The 19117-nt window shown below is 45.3% G+C and overlaps 2 protein-coding genes and 1 non-coding gene across 3 annotated transcripts; 1 reads left to right on the top strand and 2 right to left on the bottom strand.

The window, feature by feature from the left end:
- Positions 1-1206: 1206 nt before the first annotated feature.
- On the top strand, positions 1207-2704 carry LOC123430491 (uncharacterized protein At4g06744-like). The gene has a single exon (XM_045114359.1). It carries the CDS (start codon positions 1242-1244, stop codon positions 2574-2576), a length of 1335 nt encoding a protein of 444 aa, XP_044970294.1. The 5' UTR covers positions 1207-1241; the 3' UTR covers positions 2577-2704.
- Positions 2705-4492: 1788 nt separating this feature from the next.
- Positions 4493-7150, bottom strand: LOC123430492 (protein trichome birefringence-like 10). Its single transcript, XM_045114360.1, has 4 exons — positions 6534-7150; positions 5930-6325; positions 5359-5517; positions 4493-5227 (listed from the first exon to the last, which is right to left on the bottom strand). Exons 1-4 carry the CDS (start codon positions 7103-7105, stop codon positions 4795-4797), a joined length of 1560 nt encoding a protein of 519 aa, XP_044970295.1. The 5' UTR covers positions 7106-7150; the 3' UTR covers positions 4493-4794.
- Positions 7151-13012: 5862 nt separating this feature from the next.
- On the bottom strand, positions 13013-13173 carry LOC123433624. Its single transcript, XR_006624969.1, has one exon. It is a non-coding gene; the product is annotated as a U1 spliceosomal RNA (small nuclear RNA).
- Between the last annotated feature and the right edge of the window lie 5944 nt (positions 13174-19117).

Genomic DNA, 19117 nt, shown 5'->3' on the forward strand with positions numbered 1-19117 from the left:
CATGCCATGTAAGGTTTAATAGAACTATGTTTTTATTGATTGTTAGCAGCCGCATACACAGGTATATATAGGGTTACAAACCGACTAATCCTATTACAAACCGACTAGGACTAGGTAACTTGAGATCCAAGTAATAGTCTAACAATATTATCTTGAGATTTACGAAGTCATCGTAGACGTCTCGTCGTCGACGAAAACGTCTCACCCACAGAAAGAATATCGTCGGAAATCTTGAAATAAATCCGAAAATAATACAAACACCAGACTTTGGACCATGGTGGACTCGAAATACCACTGTTCCTCTAACCATCCAATCATAAATTGTTTTGCACATGCTAAACTAGCTTATGTGTAGATGTGCAGGAGCAGGACTGTGTAGAGTACTTGTGTTAGTCAGAGTAAGGAAGTCTAAGTCATCAGAGCGTGAAACAAGTATGGGCCAAATAGAGCATCTTCAGCTGTACCCCAACAGGCCGTTCAGGCCCCTTTTTTATCATCGGCGTTAAAAAGTCGTCCAGTCGCGTCCACATAACTTTGTTGTTCGCCGGTTCGGATCGAAATTTGCGTCGACGGTTCCAGGCCGAGGCGCCGATGGTACACTTTTGCATGGCTGACTGTGAGGCTATTAGATCTCTCTCTCCTCTCTTTTTCTCTCGTGTGCATGCGGTGGGACCAAGGATGGAGCAAGACCAGCTTGTGACTTGCACCAATCAGAAATAAGGAAAAGACATGACGTGAGGGATCAACTGGAAATAAACAAACCCCTAAAAAGACTATATACAGATGTATAGTCATACTTTAGAATAGATCTCCATATGTAATCTTTTAATGATTTAAAAAAAAAGACTTATTAGATCAAAAGTTTTGTCTAAAAAAAAAGAGCGATGTGGCCACTCGGTGGCGCCGTCGCGCTCTACCATCATCAGCGGGTCGGTGTTTATTATGCCACCCCACACATGACTGGTATCCGCGTCCAACCACTGCAACTAGCAGCAGCTAACCAGAGAAAGTTCCAGCTGCCCCGAAACTATCCTGGCACAAATCGTGAGTATACACTGCAGGTTTGAGCAACTACGTACAGTAGGTAGTCAGTCTGCATGCTGAACCATAATGATGCCATGCAACCGCGGGAGATGACGCCGCGCCAACCTTGCCGGCTTCCTAGGCATATATATACAGTTATTAAGCACAAGGCACTGCGTTCTCATTTCTGCCACCGACGCCTCTCCCGTGATCGGCAAATGGCTCGCTCGCTTCCTCGTCGGCTCGCTCTCTTCTGCGCCCTGGCCTCCTGCGTTGCGCTCGCGGCGGGCACCACCCGTTCGAGCCGGCGGGGCCTCGCCGTAGACGACAGCCATGATGGAGCGGACAGCGTCGGGGTTGGCGGTGGACGCGGGTACGATGACAGCTTGATGCCCCGGCCGCCGCCGTCGTCCGAGCCGAGGGCGTGCCAGTTCGAGAACGAGCGGCTCTACAGGGCGTACCTGGTGATCCAGAAGTTCAGGAAGACCGTGATCTGCGACCCCAAGGGCGTCACCACCACCTGGGCCGGCACCGACCTCTGCGGCTCCTACAAGGGCTTCTTCTGCGGGCGGCCGATCAACGTCAGCGACCGGACCGTCGCGTCCGTCGACCTCAACGGCTACAACCTGCGTTCCGACTCGCTGCAGGGCTTCGTGGACGGCCTGCCGGACCTGGCGCTCTTCCACGCCAACTCCAACAACTTCGGCGGCGCCGTGCCCAACCTGCGGGGGCTGCAGTACTTCTACGAGCTGGACCTGAGCAACAACAAGCTCGCGCCGGCCCCGTTCCCGACGGACGTGCTGGGGCTCACCAACTGCACCTTCATCGACATCCGGTTCAACAGCTTCTTCGGCGAGCTGCCGGCGGGGCTCTTCAGCTCCTTCCCGGAGGTGGAGGCCATCTTCGTGAACAACAACCGGTTCTCCGGCCAGCTCCCGGACAACCTCGGCGACTCGCCCGTCAACTACCTCTCCCTCGCCAACAACGACTTCACGGGGCCGATCCCGTCGTCCATCGGCCGCGCCGCCGACACGCTCCAGGAGGTGCTCTTCCTCAACAACAGCCTCAGCGGCTGCCTCCCCTACGAGATCGGCCTGCTGGCCAGGGCCACGGTCATCGACGCCGGCACGAACCACCTCACCGGCACCATCCCGCTGTCGTACGCGTGCCTGCGGAGCGTGGAGCAGCTCAACCTGGCGGACAACCTCCTGTACGGCGTGGTGCACGACTCGCTCTGCCGGCTCGCCTATGACGGCCGCCTCGCCAACCTCACGCTCTCCGGCAACTACTTCACGTGGCTGGGGCCATGCTGCTGGGACCTGATCAGGGAGGGGAAGCTCAACGTCGACCGCAACTGCATCCTGTGGGCGCCCAACCAGCGGTCCTTCCAGGAGTGCGCCGAGTTCTTCCACGAGAACTGGGCCAGGATGACGTGCCCTGTTAGCAAGTACGTGCCGTGCCACCCCAAGTGGTACGGCGTGGACGCGGCCAAGGAGGAGGCCGTGGCGGCGGAGGAGAACAAGTATCGGACCTACTCGGCGTTGCACCCGTAAGGGCCCGCCCTGCCGGCGAGGGCAGCTCCAAGTACTGTCTCGTGAGCTTACCCGCACGATGCAGCTGCTTGGTCGTTGCGACGGCTGGTCTGTGTCCGTTGTTGTTGTTTATAGTACTTTTCTAGTTATGCTCCCTTTTTCTCACCCACTATTACGCGCGGTCCACTTAATTCAGGTGCTTGCATGGCCGGCTACGTACGTGGTCACAAGTGACTGTTTTCTTTCTTTCTCAATGAATCACAGTGATGTAATAATTCAGATCATTTTTCTAAGCAAGACAAAAGAATTTGTCATTTCCACTGATTAACAAAGTAGTTCTAGACAAAGGCGGCGGGAAATTACTAGTATTCATATGGCATTAAATTACACAAATGCTTAGTACCGTGTGCCCATAAGGAAACTTCCCCTTTGCTCTTGTCACGATCACCATTGCTAGGACGAAGGTTTTGCGGAAAACCCTCATGTTGCGCTTCTTTCAAACTTCCCAAGAGGTTAAGATCATCAACGGAAGTGAACGTCTCACCATGCTGAGATCTTTTGAGAAAGGTGCCGGTCCATCCAAGGGCGGAACCAGGCTAGCACCATGCTCCGGGCCTCCTTTGTTGCTACAGTGATTAACACGATCGACAGTGTAAAAAATGCTAGAGTCAGCAAAGGAATTAATCCTCACGTCCCGGGCCGAGGCACCCTCGGCCTGGGTCCTTGCTCCGCAATTGGGTCCATCACTCCCTAAACGAACCTAGCCAGGTTGATCCACACATAAGTCATGATAGCATCACACCCAAGCCAGGATTTGATCTTACTCCACACACTAATGGTGCACCAATACTTGGAAAAGATGGGTTTACCGATTCTTGAACATGTTAGCAAAGGGGGAACATGTTAGCAAAGGGGCTTAAACTGCAATTGGGCCAACCCCTACGGTGAAGTCTACCTGTCGTCCGAACTATTCATTGTGGATCACAAACCAAACAAACTTTGCACTTCTGGGAAGCACAATCCTGTGTGAAAACGGTTTTGAACACAGACGTGACGTTGAGTCCCTCAAACTGCGCCTTGTATATATGCCAATGACGTTGTGTATACTCCAATGGCCACGAGCTTCCATGAGATGGTATCATCGGAATTGGGGCACAAGGGTGATGCCGGCTAACATTTCCCAAAGAGTAGTGAATTCCCTAATGTGGTCAATGGAGATGCCATGGTGGATGTCAACCATGGAGTTCCAATAGTTGTTTTGTAACGCTTTTATTGACCGTGCAACCTTTCTTGCGGGAAAGCTCAAAAACCTTGGGCATAATGTCCCTCGGTCTCCTCCCATGAAGCGCATTTTTTTGCCTAATGAGCATCCCTAACATACACTTTAGAGGCGGTCGCAAACAAGACCCAGTCATCTTCATCACGCGGAGAACCCCAGCCCAATCCAGGGTTTGGAAGGATCAAACCCCCTAAAACCAAAGCCAGCGGAGACGAAGGGCAGCAACGAATCTTCTATTCTTAAATAGCTAGAACCCATTACCCAATTTTCCTCTCCATGCAATAATGCCACATCATCAAGTCATGCATGTAGTCATAAGTTATTTTTTTCATTAATCTCTTCATGCAAAACATATCCTCATGCATGACTTTTTTTTCTAGGTAATTAAGCAAGACATTTTTATAATGATTTTTGCATTAGCATTAGTTTTCTAAGATTTATTATATATTATTTTATAAGTTTCCCGCAGCAACACGCGGGGCATCGTCTAGTTTATTATGGTTGAGCAACCCGAGGGGCCCAAATTATAATTCAAATCATGAAAGCCAGGGCCTCGCCTTTGAGAAATACTCTTTGTAACTTTTTTTTGAAACTGTACTATTCGTAACTAGATGACTTACTAGTAACGTCTTGGCTGGAAAGCGATAAAAAAATTGGATTCGCAAAATTGAAACTTATAACATTAGATTTATCATGAGAAATATTTTGACAATACAAACTGCTATGATGTCTGTCACTTTGTCTATTTACAAGTGTCCGTGTGTGAACTCTTTGTGTGTTATCATCTTGACCGACGTATAAGCCAGCGAAATTCTCATTTTTCGGGAAACTAAGGGTGCATAAGTTGTTTTGTTCTATTCACACTGATAACCGAGGCCATGGCCGTCCCTGATTCCTATTAACAGAAACCCCTTGTCATGAGACCTGCTGGAATTTAATTTCCACATCAACAAGAGAGCATCAGGTAGATATATCCCCTGCACTTTGTCGATCAGCGAGCAGTGTTCTCGAGCCAGAAACGGAGACATTTTGGTCCAACATGATTTGCCTTTTCATGAAGAGGGCGTAGAGAAGCTCATTCCAGACATCAGGGACTCCAGGTAGGCACCAGTGGCTGCAATCCTCTACCTCTCTGGTTTCTGATGTCTTGTTGATAAGGGCTTGCCTTGAACTCAAAGGACTTCTGAACACTGAGAGGTGTCCGTCTTTTCGTTGGGCCGTCATCCGGGTCACGTTCAGTATATCCAACCCTGGCAGCTTGGGCCTGTGATGGCTCCCTAGAACATCGTTCACGGGCTTCAGCATGTTGGCCCATTGCTCCAGCGATTTGAAAGGTGTCATGTCTGGAAGTGTTTCTTGCTGACAAAACCCACCAGAATTCCAGTCACCACCGCTGCAGAAAAATTAGGTTTAAATCATCATTTCGCAGGTTTAAGTAAGTACTACAACGAACCACTTATGAACCCTAGCTATGTTTTACTGTCAAAGAAGAGAAGAAACCAGCTGTCTTTCTATGGTACGGACCTGAAGTGCGTAGGAGAATAGGTACGGAAGATGGTCTGGGTCTTGTTTGCATTAACATTTTTGTGAAGCCAGTCAAACAGTGTTTGTATTGATCTTCTATAAGCATCGCTGACGCTCATATCCATCTTCACCTTATTCCCTTCTTGGAAATACGCACCCCTGGTGTATAAATGTAAGCCTGGTTTCAGACAGATTACGGTGCAATTATATAATGGTATAACAATTCTGATTCAAGGAAAAACAGAAGTACGAAGAATGGTTTATCAATCAGCACAAATCACAGCTAAACCATTATCGGTGTATTTTATATTCTCGAAATTGGAAGACGAATTCTTCAAGGTGATGGGTACAGTGAAACTATTCACAAAAAATAAACAGTGAAACTAATCAGGACACTATTATATTAATCCTGATCACATGGAGATATTCACATCAAAACACAGAAATAAATAAGTAGCTGACAGATATGCAACTTAGCTAATAACTAATTTGTATTAAAAAATAGTTCTATGAAACAGGAAAAGCTGTTATAACTGAACATAAATATGCAGATATATGCTAACTTGCTCACCATCCGATTGTCTTGTCTTTTGTCCACCAATGCCCAGAGTTGAAGATTAACAGATCAGCATCCCTCCACTTACCCCGGCCAGACATCCAATCCATGGAATCCACCCTGACCGTACTCTTAACAAACTTGGGGGCTCCAGCAGGTCCATGACCTTGAGGGACCAGAAAAGGAGACCTATAATATTCGACCGTGCAATTGTAGTCTCTAAACTTGAATTTTAAAAATCCATTATGCTTTGTGATGGGTCTGCCATTAATCTCATAGATGGAGCTCTTGTCTGGAACAGCAGTAGAGAGCATACAAAGCAGAGACTCCCATTGGTTCCTTCCGATCGAATCGCCGACGAATACCACTCTTTTGTTTCGTAGCCTCTGGAGCATACTCTTTGCATCGAACCTAGGAAAGCACAGAAATATATATGATGACACTGAAAATGACAAAAGTTATGCCAAAATACTAGAACAAAGGCTAGACACGGTTATATTGGCAGTGACAGGAGGTCCATTTGCTATTCTAGAACAAAGGGAAGTAAAACTGTAAAATGTCTCCAAGAGAAGTAAAGCTGTAAAAGACGACACACGAGAAAGGGGGTCAATCAGCCGACCTGGGGAGGTCGCAGCAGGACGGCTGCCACCGCCATCTGGTGTAGGAGGTGTCGGGGCGGCCGTTCTCCGAGCACCGGAACCCGCCGTCGAGGAACGGGCAGTCCTTGGACTCGTAGAGCGGGTAGCTGTCATCCCGCACCCACTCCCCGTCGAAGAAGTCGCACTCCGGCGCCACCTCACCGGGCGCCGACGCCCCGCAGCCCCGGAGCTTCCTGGGCACCGACAGGGCGGACCCGACGGCCGTCGAGCAGCGGGGCGACGCGGGGCAGGCGAGCAGCAGCAGCGCGGCGGCGGTGGAGACCACCATCGCGGCGAGGACCAGCACCATCCCAGCCTTCTCCAGCGGCCTCGTGGCGGCCAGCCGCGCCAGCCGCTTCACCGACGGCCCTAGCATGCCGCCGCGCCCCTGGCCTCCCTCCCGGCCGGCGCTTAATTCGCCTCCTGGTCGAGGTCGTCGACGATCGAGCAGCGGGCTAGCTCTCGCAAGCGTGTGCCCGTGAGAATAGACATGGAGGATGCAGCGGGGGAAGGTTGGGTTTGTGAACCTGTGATCGAGACGGGCATCGAGCATACGTGTCTCCGACTAGCTGCGATGGACAAGCGATGCGTGTGATCATCGTTCGAGGCCCAGGTATCGCGTAGTACTCGCGATCGTGGGGCCCACCTGAAAAGGGCCTCGTTGGTCGGCGCTTAAAGCGTGATTTTGAAGCTTCGATTAAATATCACTAGGTGATTTCCCGTGCGTTGCTACGGGAACCAAACAATAGTTAATGCAACAAAAATACCAAAAAGTCTACCTGATCTTACAAACATGAGCCCTATTAAGATACATAAGCATCACTTTGACATAACAGTGTCAAAGCAAGCATGAATAAAGGACAATAAAGACCACGATAGACACAAGGCCGGTCCTGAATTTCCAGAGGCCCGGGGCGAACTTAAAAAGTGGGCCCTCTAGTGAAAAAAACAATTATATATATATTGATATAAAACGCAAAGTTTCTTTTGGATTGAAAGATCTAGGGAATTTCATTACCAAATAATGTCTCATAATATAACATGGACAAACACGAATGCACATGCACATCTTGGCAACAACCAACAAACTTCTTATTCTTACATAACCAATGAAGAAAGGATTCCTAACACTGGAAAAAAAAGATGCTACTTTATGTCCTCAGCCCAGCAGAAGTAGTTCAACAATGATCAAAAGAGGATCACTCTTCTTTCCAGCAAGTCTCTCACCTAAAGAAAACAAACTGAGCAAAAGTGAAAGACATGTAATCATAGAAAATGACTTCTTCGAGCATTCTTTGAAGCAAAATCATCAATTATTGTATCAAGATTGATATTATCCAACATATTTTTCTCAATGCATATTATTCAATCTTTCATGGGACATAGTTGACCTCAAATAATTTTCAGTAATTTTGACTTGGAAAAGCTTCTCTCAGCCGATGCTACAGTCACACGTATCGTTAGGAGGATTCTATAAGCAATTGAAGCATTTGGGTAACAATCTGCACCTCAGTCAAACTCAAAAATCTCATCAGCTAACATGAGGTAATTTGGCAAAATTATTTGCAGAACTTTCAATTCAGAAAACAATCATTTGAATCAACATCTGATGAGTTGTTATGAGTAAAAGTATTTGCAAAGTTGGTGCAAAATTTTCTTAGAGCATCTTCCTCTAATGACTTCAATTCTTTCGAGTTAAACAGAAAACCAAGCATATTTCCAAATGACTTTAGCTCACCAAATATTTTGGTTAGTGAAGCAATTTCCACATCTGTCATGACAAGAAAATAATTTACTCTAAATGAATCCTCGGCTTCTTGCACTTCTTCATTATTTTGATCAATTTCGTTCAATTCATCGAAATGTTGTTTCCTGGTAATACGACGTTTTGTAGGAAATATAGGTTCAACGTTCATTTTAGATGCAATAGATTTTGCAATCTGTATACTAGATGTAAAGCCATCAATTCTGTACTTCTTGAAAAATGTAATTGTCTCTTGAATTAGCTTAAGTGTAGCATCAATGCACACAAACTTAGACTCTAACTTCTTACTAACCAAGTTTACAGAAAATAATATATCGTACCAAATTACCATGCCAAGTAAAAATTCAAAATTTCCAAGTGCACTAACCAAAGATTTTGCATCACTCTTAGTTTTGGGGTCATCATCAGAAGTTCTTTCCAATTCTAATAAAGTTGAGCGTAATTGAGGAGCATGGAATCTAATCACTTTAACACTTTTTATTCGACTCTCCCAACGCGTAGTAGACAAATATTTCACAGTCAAGTCTGAAACATCATCACGCAGTAATTTCCATCTTTTGGTAGAACTTGAAAATAAAACATAAATTCGTTGCACAACTCCAAAGAATATAATACTTTGCCGCAAGATTTTGCAATATCATAAAGTGTAAGATTCAAACTATGGCAAGCGCATGGCATGTATAATGCTCTTGGATTGTTACGTAGTCTCACTCGACGTGTTCATATTAGTGAGGTGCTCGATACTATTGTCATGATGTTTAAGCCGTTCACTTAAATGTTTCCAGTCACATAGTCCCTCACATGCTAACATACTTTTACTAGCTTGAGATTTAAACAACCTGCAACAAAAACAATAAACTTTGTTCACATGTTTAGATTACACTAACCATTTTATATCACTTACCTCACCATTGCTTAACTTTCTTGAGTGTACGCATATGAAAAATTTCTAGAACTAGAAGTATTATCCGACTGAAACACAAGATTGTAGTCCCTTTTAGCCCCTTTTCAACTAAAATGTCTCTAGACTTATTGTCAAGATTCTCCCAATTCCGGGGTCATAAATATCTAAAGGACTAGTTTCTTGTTCATTTGGAATTGGGTTTCTAGTATTGTCATCATTTTCATGCTCACTCGAATTTCTGCCCTGGTCGTGATCATTTGTAGAATCTAAGGCTTCTACAGGCTGCTGATCTAAATCATTTGAACTCTCAGCAGTGACATTCCTAGGAAGAAATTTGTGCATAGAACCTTTTTTAGTACCAATGAACTCTTTTTGTGCCTTTTTATTCTTTCTTTTCTAAGAACCAGACAAATGCTTTTTACGCAACATTTTTTCAAGAAAGGATAGGGAACACCGAACACCTGAATTTCTCAGAGTATTGAAGAAATCCAGCTATCCAATCCCAAGCATATCGGACCTTGCGATGATCCTTGGATCCTCAAATTAGCAGCCTAAATAAACAGTAGAGAAGATTGGTCAGGGAATCGCTAAAACACCAAAAAAACAGTACAAAGATGGAGCGTAAAACTACTCAGAAATTACAAGAACCTTGTGAATGGAGTTGTTGACCCAGGAAAATTGTAATTTGCAAAGAGACTGGGCCGATGAAGTGTGTGTGGTCTGATGTCCCTGGCTCGATGCAAATACTTATAGGAAATCCATAGGGAAGTAAGATGGAAAAGGAGAAGAAATCAGCTACAATGAAAATATCCATTAATTTGCTAGCCATGATGTGTGCTTTGGGAGTAGGAGCGCTGGAATGGGATGAGGAAGGAGAAGACAGAGGAATAAGTAAGTCTCTAGAGAAGAAACGGTGGCGGCGGCTGGATCGGTCTTTCTTTGTCGTTGCCTCCTCACATTCTCGTAGGTAACCTAGTTAGACTATGGGCAATTATGGGCTTTTTCTGTTGGGCTTAAAATTATATACATAGTGTATGTATGCATACGGTCGGCCCCCCATCAGGCTGGGCCCTAGGGGATCGCCCTTCTTGCCCCTACCCAGGGCCGGCTCTGGATAGACAAGTTCGATTAATGGGAGCAAGTTAACATCGAGTTCACCACAACCCTCTCTTTCAAATTATTTCTTCCTATGGTGCTGCCAAATTATTTACTTTGGGCATTTTCCACATGGTTATCTTTTAGATCGTGCTATCGGAACACACTCTTGTGGAAGGAAGAAAAATACGTATTGTGAAGGAGTGTATGGTACCGAATTATATCATGGTTCATATATAGAAAGGCTACTAGACTTCTCTAAACCACAGAGAGCGCAGTTTATACATGACTTTTTACTCTGTTTTTATGGGCTACTAACTGTTTCAAATTCCTCATGAACAGTTTGTTGCAATCATAAATTGTACGTGCTAGAGCAACAGAGGCATTATAGGCTGATATAATTGTTCTCAATCCATTTCTAAATAATTGTTTTTTTAAGATTTTACTACATACTACATACAGATGTATATAAACATAATGTAGAGTGTAAGTTCATTCAATTTGCTTCGTATGTAGTCCGTAGTTAAATCTATAAAAAAACATTTTTCATTGTAATTTTTGTCCGCTTCGCATATCTTGTTCACAAATAGGTAAATCATTGTCTTGCTTGTATACTAACTAGCACAAGGGCCCGTGCGTTGCAACGGGATCATAAAATTATATGCATTCAAATTAATCCCTCATGAACATAATATCCCAATGAGTATATAAATAATATATTGATCCAAATCAAATCAAACTGGTGGCATGTTGCACTTAAGAAATATCCGTGCTAATATTACACATTCAGTAATGACTGCACACAAGCTCACTTATATTTGCACTCCAATTGAAATGGTTATCTATTCTACCGGCATAGTCACACATCATATTAATTTCAGAAGAAAATTTTCTTTGCTACAATACAATCTACACCTTGTGTTTGCACAAACAACGTTTCTATTAAAATTGATCGTACGAAAGTAGAACGATGGCTTAGGCCAGAGGGGAGCTCAGGGAATTCAGAGTGCTAGAGTTGTAGCTGCTACTCAAACTCGCTCTCGACCAGCTTTTCCACTACCCGTGCAAGAGTTGCAGCTCTTATTCAAACATGCTCTCGGCTAGCTTTTCCATCACAATCCACCATGCTTCAAATCAGTGTGCCTGGGAGAGAAATAGGTCATGCGTGCAAAAAAATCATGTGCTTTGGTCTAGCTTGCCTGCCCAACCATGGCCCATAGCTCCTCCATTGGTTATCTTACTTGTCATCAACATGCTGTCGGCAACAGAGGCTTAGGCGACATCTAGCCCCACCCAACACCACCGCCCCCTGCAGCGATGCCGGAGGGAGCACGCCTTTGGCTACCAGGTACTCGGCAGCAAGGCGGCTGACCTTCATGAGTACCTTGTACCTGTGATGCACCGGCGCACCCGCCTGAATGGGTGGCGGCAGGTAGAAGTGCTTCTGGCCACGGCCGCCGTGCGTGAACAATGGCACGCGTATGCGGCCTCCACCGTGCTGCTGGTAGTACATCTGGGGGTGGTCGAATCGGTGCGGCTGCAGATGATGCCCTGCTGCTACCCCTGATCTATTTGCGACAACAAGCACATGCAGCAAGAAATCGGAATCAAAGCAGGCCGAATTGGTGGATGGAGATGGGGAGGCGTAGCTCTCGCGACCCGACGGCTTACCTTGTCCTCGGCACTGGCCTTGGCCTCATCCTCCGCCGTTGCCACCACATCGTGCTCGTTGTCCTTGGGGAAGGCGAGTGGGTGTCCGGGTTGGCGACGCCCTCACTCCTATTGTCATCGGCCGCTGACTTCTCGGTTGGCATCGGCCCCATGAGGGGATCTCCGGCCGCGCCTGCTGCTGCCGGCGGCAGCGGCGGTTGCTAGCCCATGCGCGTCCGCTTCCAGGGGCCGGTGGGGAGCCGCCAACGTTGCGGCATCCATGAAGGCGCGCGGCGTCGGGGGTGGGGTGGTGGTTGGCAGGAGGTGGTGGCGCGCTCGAGCCTCGAGGTTGAGATGGGATCAGGAGGTAGTTTTTTCTTTTATCTCATGCATACCGCTTCGATTGACTTACTATATGAACCGCGGGTTTTTGAAAACCAAAAAGGTTTTTTTATAAAAAATGCCACAACATACGGCAGAAGCACTACGTGATTTATTATTAGAAAGACATGCAGAACACTTTGGTGCAGCAGCCCACAACACTGGGTCGAAGCTGCTCCATGAGTGACAAGTTTTAAACTTCTAGGCTGCATTGAACAAATTTTAGCGTAGATGCTTCTGCACGTGCTTTGTCAGTTTGTCTTAATGAATAGCACTTGAACAGAAGCGTGCAGAAGTAACACCAAAACTGTCGATTTACTCCTGTGGCAGCTGGGATGGGTAATCAGCTCAGTTTGTACATCGATTTAACTCTGCTCAGGGAACTGAAATATTATCCCATGTTCGCTCGTAGTAATAATGTGGAGCAGATAATTCATCTTGGGCATGTTGCGGTCTCGCTGTACCGCCTGTGCTGTGTACCTTCAGTTCCAAAAATGGCATATTTCTTTTCTCATGTTCGAAGAACACACTGCCTGAACTGAATGTACGGGGAAATTGCAGTTTGCTCCGTATCAATTTGTAGCCTCTGAACCAGACCGAGGACAGGATTGCAAAAACAGACTCGACGTGCAAGCCAGGGACCAAGATTTAAATTCAAAGGATTGGCAGGGGCCGCGCGAACGCGTACCCCCTCTACCACAAATTATGACGTTCACTCTCCCACTTGAGGAGATGATGGGCCAACGCACCCACCAAGTGCAATGTGGGCCATTGACCCAGGCCACGGGCCTTGTTGATCGCCCGTCGACCCCGTCCAGGTAAGTGAGGAGAACGTACCACCTCGCCCTTATCTTATACCCAGCGCTCCCGCTCGAATCCCCTCGGCCAGGTGAGGTGGGACTAAAAACCGAAGCACGCAGCAGTAGCAGCACCGGGCGTGAAGGGAGGCGAGTGGTCTGGGAGGTTCGTTTCAGCGGGCTTGCGTTTGGTCTGTTTATGGGCCTGAAAGAAGGACGAAAGAGACAAGTGTATAGGCCGTAGCAGCTTTGTGCCAGTGGATTGCTACGATCCTCCTTCTTGTGTCCTCCCTTTCTCCAAAAAAAAAATGGAAGGGTTCTTCTCGTGTAATCTGTTAGTGCTAGTTTAGATTCGTCCTTGTGATTTTCTTCATGTAGCTAAGCTTAAAGTTTTGCTTCAAAAGAAAAAAAGGTAAGCTAACAGTAATTATATACAGGGCCATGGGTATAATGTGTAGCCACGCGTTGACCCGACCAAGACAAAAGATATCTGAATTTATTTTACAAATACAAATACGACATGGGTTTTTGACACAAATATGGATATGTAATTAGATACATCCGTATCTGAATAAAATTATGGAAGCTAATTAAGCAATCCTAGCCCCAATATGCTAGTTATCAAACATAAAAAAGCATAATAATTTGTCAAAATTATTTTTTTGTATGAGTAAACTTAGTATCATATATCTATTGGCTTATTTCTTTTAACTTGCTATTATTCATATCCATTTTGAATTGAGCAGACATCTGATATGTATTTGTATTCGATCCACATTCATATTTGACAACATAAGTATCCATATTTGTTTTGACCCACATTCATATTTGATAACACTAGCAAAAGAGCCCGTGCGTTGCAACGGAAGAGAAAATAACACACGCTGTGAATGCAATATATTTTCACATGGCATCACATTTGTGTTGCCCACGGTGGCCTCAGTGCTCACACAACGAAAACGCGCTTGAAAATGACTGCATGATTTTGTTAGTGTACTCAATGTGTTTTTAAAAAAATTTATGGGCATGATTTAAATAAATATGAAGGTCAACATTAATTCACTTGTTTACACAAACCTCGTACCAACAGTTTAGTATACATCATCGTATATTGATTGGTTATTGTGCACGATAAAAAATAGGATAACTATGTACATATTGTAACCTTTAGCATATAGTAGCTAGTAGGAATCAACAACCGCTATAGTGTCAACTCTATCTTTTGTGGGAGCATTAAACTGTTAAATCTACTCAAGTTAAATGGGACAAGAAACATGTGTAATAGGCATTTCCAAAATAACCAATATAGAGAAGGTATTAATTAATATTGCACAATAAGCTTTGTTGTAGAAAGTAACATGCAAAATAATAGCATATTTGAAATCTTCACTTTTTTCTGAACGTTTTTCATATATAACATGTTAGATTTGGAGTTAGGATTTGAATGTTTTAAAAGCATTTGAATTTACACAAAAAATGAAGCACTAGGAAACATGTGTAATAGGCATTTCCAAAATAACCAATATAGAGAAGGTATTAATCAATATTGCACAATAAGCTTTATTGTAGAAAGTAACATGCGAAATAATAGCATATTTGAAATCTTCACTTTCTCTTAGCGATTTTCATATATAACATGCTAGATTTAGAGTTAGGATTTAAAAGATATGAATGTTTTAAAAGCATTTGAATTTACACAAAAAAGAAGTAAAAGGGAAAAAAACAGGGTAGTGGAGGAGTCGAACTCAGGTCTCCTCCTAGTGCTGCAGCAAGGCATCGGTGTGTTGGCCAGTGGGCTAGATCCATGACTGTGCTAAAATAGAGGTGACACGTTATATATACCAAATGAAACGAACCGTTTTTCCTTTTTCACTTAAAAAAGAAGTACGGGTTGAATACACAAAATGTTAGGGGATTTTTTGCAAAACCGTCATGACGGACGACAGAAGCATTAGCTGCTTTATTATAAGGGAAAGATGTACAGGTCCAAAGGCATACAAAAATCGTATGTTTTGACATTTCTTATTGGGATTACCTCATTTAAGCAAATGTGTGCCATTTTTATGTGCATTTTTATGATACCTTATACTGCCATTTTTTTAAATAAAAAAAATTGTATCAAATTTGAAAAGTATTATGGAGGTTCAAAAAATTTAGTAATAATACACCGTCGGCCTGGCGAAGCCGATTTGTCCCTGTCGGTAGGCCACTCGGTTGCACTCACTTGGCTCCAGTCGACTTAAAAATGATCAATTAGTATTAATCGGCTTAGTCGTGATGTGGGGACCTCGACTCATAAGTCGTGGTCACTGAATGTACGTGCACAGTGATTTCAGAGATCAATACTCATTGAACACACACAAACTAAATAACAAGAGTCCTACGTTCATTACGTACTGTTTTACTCGAATATGGCCTTCATGGCCAAGTCTTCATATATATTACAGCGAAAATTCTTCATCGATAGCGTGAAACACATGCCATATGTCTTAACCCTACAAGCATTCTAACTGGGAAGCGTCCTAGCTCGCACGAATGTCATCAAGGTATTCTTCATCATATCATCTTCTCTCACGCTTGGTCAATAAAATAACAAGTGGCAAGTTAATGAATATTTTGAATGGACTCGCAAGCAACCTGTGTTTGGAACAAGGCAATAATAATGCATGAAATAACTCTAAGTAGGTAATTTGCAAAAAAGCTAGATTTTGAGTGCAATGTCATGATCAACCAACTTGTATAACCATGCATCAAGAGGTTGGAGATATCCATATGAACAAGTTATAGATACCATCATAAGTTGATGTTGAACATCCCATGTTCATTCATCATGCCAAGTAACCCGACTTAACTCGAGCTTCATCTTTCTCACACCATCATCTTTCTCTCACACACGCACCCAGTTTATGCGAAAACGTTTGTACGTAGTTGTGACAACCCGATGCCGACGTTCCAAAAGATTCCCTCATTTATTTCGTTTTCGTCGTGTGTCTATTTTTATTTGTCGCATCATCATCGCATCATGCGCATCATCTGCATTGCATCAACATTCCGTTGTCTCCAGTTTTCAAAACTTGCATCCGTTGTTAGTTGCCGATTCTCTCAGTGTTCGTCGTTGTCCGTTCCGAGCCCGACCACACACGCACGCGCCCGCGACATCGTTTAAATATTGTTTTTAAAAGTGTATGGAAAACTATCTCTGATTGGGTTGGAATTTGACGTGCGGTCTTATTTAGATATAGGTAGGCCGCCTGTCAAATTTCATCGCGACTCCGAGTCCGTCTGGTACCCAAACGGTCGACCGTAGCGGCACCGTATTCGGTCTATCGTGGGACGTGATTCGGTATTTTAAAACGCGTGTCACCGGCGCACCCCTTCCCTCTCACCTTAGACTAGCCACTCCACACGGCCACTTAACCGTCCCCGCGTTCGAGATTGTCCGATTCCGACCGCGCGGTTGGATCCGGGACGAAATTCCGCTAAACCTAGCCCCCTTTTGTCTATAAATAGACCTCCCCACGCATTTTAGACAGCAAACCCTAGTCCACCTCGGGATCCGCGCCACCTACCCCTCCCTCCTCTCTCTTCCACCTCTAGCCGTCGGGCCCGCCCGAGCCCACGCGCGGCCCGCCCCGAGCCCATCTGGGCCCGAGGCTGCTGTGCCCGCAGCTCTTTGCCCATGCTCCCGCACCCTGGTGCCGTGGTCGGCGCCTCCCCTCGTCAGACCCGCTGCCCTCCCGCGGCTCGCCGTTGCCACAGCCTCGCCGGACCTCGTCGGAGTGGCCGGAACTTCCCCCTCCGCCGGATCCCTCCTTCCGTGCTCCTTCTTCCTTCCCTCTCCTCTCTCTCTCACTTCTTCTCGCTCTCTCTCTGTCCCGCACGATCTCGACCGGCCATGCCCACCGGCTCTCGCCTCCTCCGCCGTTGGGAACGGGTCCCCGAGGTTGGATCCGCCCCGGACTACCGGATCTGCCTCCCCTTCGTGGCCCTGCGCCGCACGCCCGCCGGCAATGGGTGCGCCACCGCCATGACCGTGCCCTCGTGCTCGTGGGGAGCACGGGAGGAGACGAGCAGCAGCGCATCGCCCCGTCCTGGGCCTCCCCCGCACAGCGGCCCAGCACCAGCGCCCCACGCCTCCCTCCCTCGGCCCCGTTGACCTGCACCAACCGTCGGCCGAGCGCCTCCTTCACCGCCCCGAGGCCCATTCCCCTCTCCAGGCCTCGGCCTCCTCCCCCGCGACATGGGCCACGCCCACCAAGGTGACCAGCCCCCCCAGCCTCTCTATTTTACGCCTAGGAGCGTTGCTAGTTATTTTACGCCCGCAGTTAGGCCCGGTAATTTATTTTCTTTTTAGGGATTTTCAGAACTAATTAATTCCAGAAAATTGACGTATATTAAATGCCCATAGTTTATAAATCATATGTCGGATCGAGGTGATCTATATATGGATCTTGTGTAGATTTTCGCGTAGATTACGATTTTGCAACTTGCATAAATGTTTGAAGTCGTTTGAACCGCCAAATGCCTAGTTTTGCATGCTGTCCCAATAGGGAATTGCCCTGTATCTATTTTTCGTGCGTGTCCGGATTGCTCGATTCCCGTAGATAAATGCTCATGTTTTAGGAACCCTTTTTCCATGTATTTTAGAGTAGTCGTTAGTATTTTTACATGTAGGGGTTAGTCGCTAGTTTATTATTACGCGTTTAGGACTTATTCCCGCATATACGTGTGGCGTTGTTTATATGTTGCAACCCCTCATGTTATAGATGTTTTCGGGGTAGAAAAATCCATAGGATTTAACTGTGCATTTAGTTTTAGCTTTTGAGCAAGTTAGTTCGCGTGATATTTTGCTATGATGCCCTTTTGTTTATTTTGTGCGATTTAATCCGTGCTTCATTTGAAGGAGTTGTCAACTAGAGATATGCCCTTGGATGTTTAGTCTAGCCCCTGGTAATTTTGGTTGCAATAGAAATCCATGTTTAGGTGTGGTTTTCTTGATCTCAACTTGCTAGGAAATAGTGTTGATTTGGAGATGCTGAAATATTTCTAAGTCTGAGATCTGTTATATTTTGTTGTTGTCTTTGCATGAGTTTATCTGGTGATCTATAGCTCTTTTGAGGTTGTTGCAATGGAGTTAGTTGTAGGCTTCAGGATTGTCTAGCATGATGTGAATTTTCATGCCATTTGGAGTACTGTACCTTACGGTTTTGCTGCTGTCAATATGCCTTCAGATTGAAAACTGCAGTTTGATAAACTGTGTTTTTAACTAAGTCTGAAACTGTGTGTGAGATGCCTTTTTGTGACTTCTTTTCCTAGTGATCCATACTTCCATGATAGATGTTATTAGTTGTATGTTGTAGTGCTTCTTGCCCTCTACCGCCTCATGCCTTGGTTGAGCATATTGTATTTGTGTAGCTCGTAGTTGTGGGGTGTAGAAAATGCTATGTGGCTGATTTTGGCAGATTGTAGTGATTTCTTGTTTAGCTCGTAGTTGTTGAACCGTTACTCCGTTTTGTTCGTGTCCTATATGAAACTTGCTTAGAATCTCATGTAGTTTCAAATTATCTTGCTGGTTGTATGTTTTGAAGTGCTCGTGACTGTCGTTGCACACATATTGCATTCATGCCATCATATCTTGCGGTGTCCGTATCTTTTGATCCGTAGCTCCGTTGGAGATGTTCTCTATGTGTAAATTGCTTGTAACGACGCGTAGAATCACGTGAACCTATTTGTTTTGCTGTTTAACAAACATTTAAACGTGTCGGTTCAGATCTGGACAGAATTGTAAATTAACATGTGAGGTCATCTCGGAGGTGCTATATGTCATTTCCGGCCTCATTTAAAATGCCTAGATAGGTTGATTAATTGCGTTTCACCTCTTTCCATGTTTAATAACATTTAATATTGCCGAGTACCTAATCGGGATAGAACTAAATAATTCGTCTGTGGAGTGCAACTCGTTGCATATTGAAC

Source organism: Hordeum vulgare, chromosome 2H (genome assembly GCF_904849725.1).
Source record: "Hordeum vulgare subsp. vulgare chromosome 2H, MorexV3_pseudomolecules_assembly, whole genome shotgun sequence".
Classification (NCBI taxonomy): Eukaryota; Viridiplantae; Streptophyta; class Magnoliopsida; order Poales; family Poaceae; genus Hordeum; species Hordeum vulgare.